The sequence below is a fragment of the Otolemur garnettii genome, unplaced genomic scaffold (assembly GCF_000181295.1).
Source record: "Otolemur garnettii isolate 467f Iridium unplaced genomic scaffold, OtoGar3 scaffold00068, whole genome shotgun sequence".
NCBI lineage: Eukaryota > Metazoa > Chordata > Mammalia > Primates > Galagidae > Otolemur > Otolemur garnettii.
The window spans coordinates 2,179,144-2,181,232 of NW_003852463.1; the positions used below are offsets into that span (position 1 = coordinate 2,179,144).

Sequence of the window (2,089 nt, forward strand, 5' to 3'; positions counted from 1 at the left end):
AGTCTCGCTATGTCGCCCTTAGTAGAGTGCCTTGGTGTCACAGCTCACAGCAACCTCAAACTCTTGGGCTTAAGTGATTCTCTTGCCTTAGCCTCTCAAGTAGCTAGGACTACAGGCACCTGCCACAATGCCTGGCTATTTTTTTGTTGTTGCAGTTGTCATTGTTTTTGTCATTGTTGTTTTAGCTGGCCCAGGCTGGGTTTGAACCTGCCAGCCTCAGTGCATGTGGCCAGTGCCGTAAGTACTATGCTATGGGCGCCGAGCATCACTCTCTCTCTCTTTTTTAATCTTGAGACAAGAGTCTCACTCTGTCTCCCTGGGTCGAGTGCCGTGGCATCATCATAGCTCACAGCAACCTCAAACTCTCAGGCTCAAGAGATCTTCTTGCCTCAGCCTCCTGAATAGCTGGGACTATAGGCATCCATGACCATGCCTGGCTAGTTTTTCTATTTTTAGTATATATGGAGTCTTGTTCTTGCTCAGGTTGATCTCAAACTCATGAGCTCAAGCAATCCACCTGCCTCGGCCTCCCAGACTCTTAGGATTACAGGAGTGAGCCTCTGCACCTAGTCTTCAAACTCTTAATTTTCAAAATACAACCTAATCCTCAATGACAAAAGACCTCATAGAGCCCTTAAGCTCACTATAACCTTTATTCTTGTAAGTTACAATAGCATTGTGTTTGAACTACTCATATGACATATCCTGTAAGCCTCATGTCATGACTCTTTGTGTTCATGTCCTCTAGTGTATTATCCTTGAGTGTAAGGACTTACATCAGAGAAAGTCCATGGTTCTTAACGCCCCATGAGTCATCTCATCTTCATCTTCATTCAGGGAAAGGGAGACAAGAGGGCATAATAGAAGGAGCACTATCTTTGGAGTCAGATACACTTGAATTTTCATCTTGATGCTGTGTGGGGTTCAGCAAGCTCTTAACTTTCCTGAGTTCAATCTCTTCATCTGTAATACGGTGATAATAATAGCCCTTCCCTCATCAGATCATTGTGTGGATTAGAAACAATGTGAAAATAAAATAAAAGACAAAATGCAATGATTCACTAGGAGGACCAAGAACAAAATTAAAAAAGAAATAATGTGTGAAAAGTCCTTAGCACTTTGTATGAGAACCAGCCCTGGAAAAAAAAGAGCCCCAGGCAGAGAAGTCAGACTTGCAGGTTTTAATGTTTCATGATTGGTAACAGAGTAGTCTCAAGGGGATCCTCAGAGAAGCTGTTCTGACTTAGAAGCACTTCCTGTGGACGATGGAAGGCCCTGCCTCGTCATACTCAGGTTTGCTGATCCACATCTGCTGGAAGGTGGAGAGAGAGGCCAGGATGGAGCCCCCAATCCAGACTGAGTACTTCCGTTCTGGAGGAGCAATAATCTGCAAAGAGCAAATGTGGTAAGTCACAATCAGCCCACTATGGAATAGGCAAGGTGGTCCAGAAATCAACTTGCCCTGCCTCCAGGCTATCCTGGAAAAAGGCAGCCTCTCTGATCAGAAATGCACAGAATAAACATCCTGGAGATTAGATTACTGCTTGAAATCTTCATGCCCCCACCCCTCCCTTTGCTCCTCCATGGGAAGAGTGCATTACTTCACACTGTGACTCTGAGCTGCGCTGTGTGTCTGCTTTGGCTAGGGGGATGTTAGGAGACATGACACAAATAGGGGCTGAAGTATGTTATGAGAAGAGTGCGTGCTGTCTTGTGCTTCTGTCATCTTCATAAGAAGAGCTGCCCTTGAGAAGCTGCTAGCCCTTCTGCCTGGGCTCCATAGTGAGAGATGTGGTCTTGGCCTCAGCTGTTGAAATAGATCTGCTTATCCAAGATTGACCTTGATCAGCTGATTCCCAGCTGACCTGTAGATGCATGAACAAGACATGCTCATTGTTACATGCCCCTGAGATTCCATAACTGTTATTCAGCAAAAGATGACCAATACAAACATCTATCGGGGGAACCTGTTCTGTTCTCACCTGGAGTTTGGATGCATGGACAGATTGGACTGGGCTTCCTCTGTTCCTGAGTCCAAACCAGTCTACCCAAATCCTGTCCTGAGCTTTATCTGTCAATGGCCACTTAT

The 2,089-nt window shown here is 45.3% G+C and overlaps 1 protein-coding gene across 1 annotated transcript in view; it reads right to left on the reverse strand.

Annotated features, from left to right (window-relative positions):
* Window positions 1–1,168: 1,168 nt before the first annotated feature.
* The window catches only part of ACTG2 (actin, gamma 2, smooth muscle, enteric), a 21,968-nt gene continuing 21,047 nt past the window's right edge, over window positions 1,169–2,089 (reverse strand). The window contains exon 9 of the mRNA XM_012807410.2: window positions 1,169–1,387. Within this exon, the coding sequence (XP_012662864.1) occupies window positions 1,244–1,387 (144 nt within the window). The 3' untranslated portion in view covers window positions 1,169–1,243. The remainder of the gene's footprint in view (window positions 1,388–2,089) is intronic.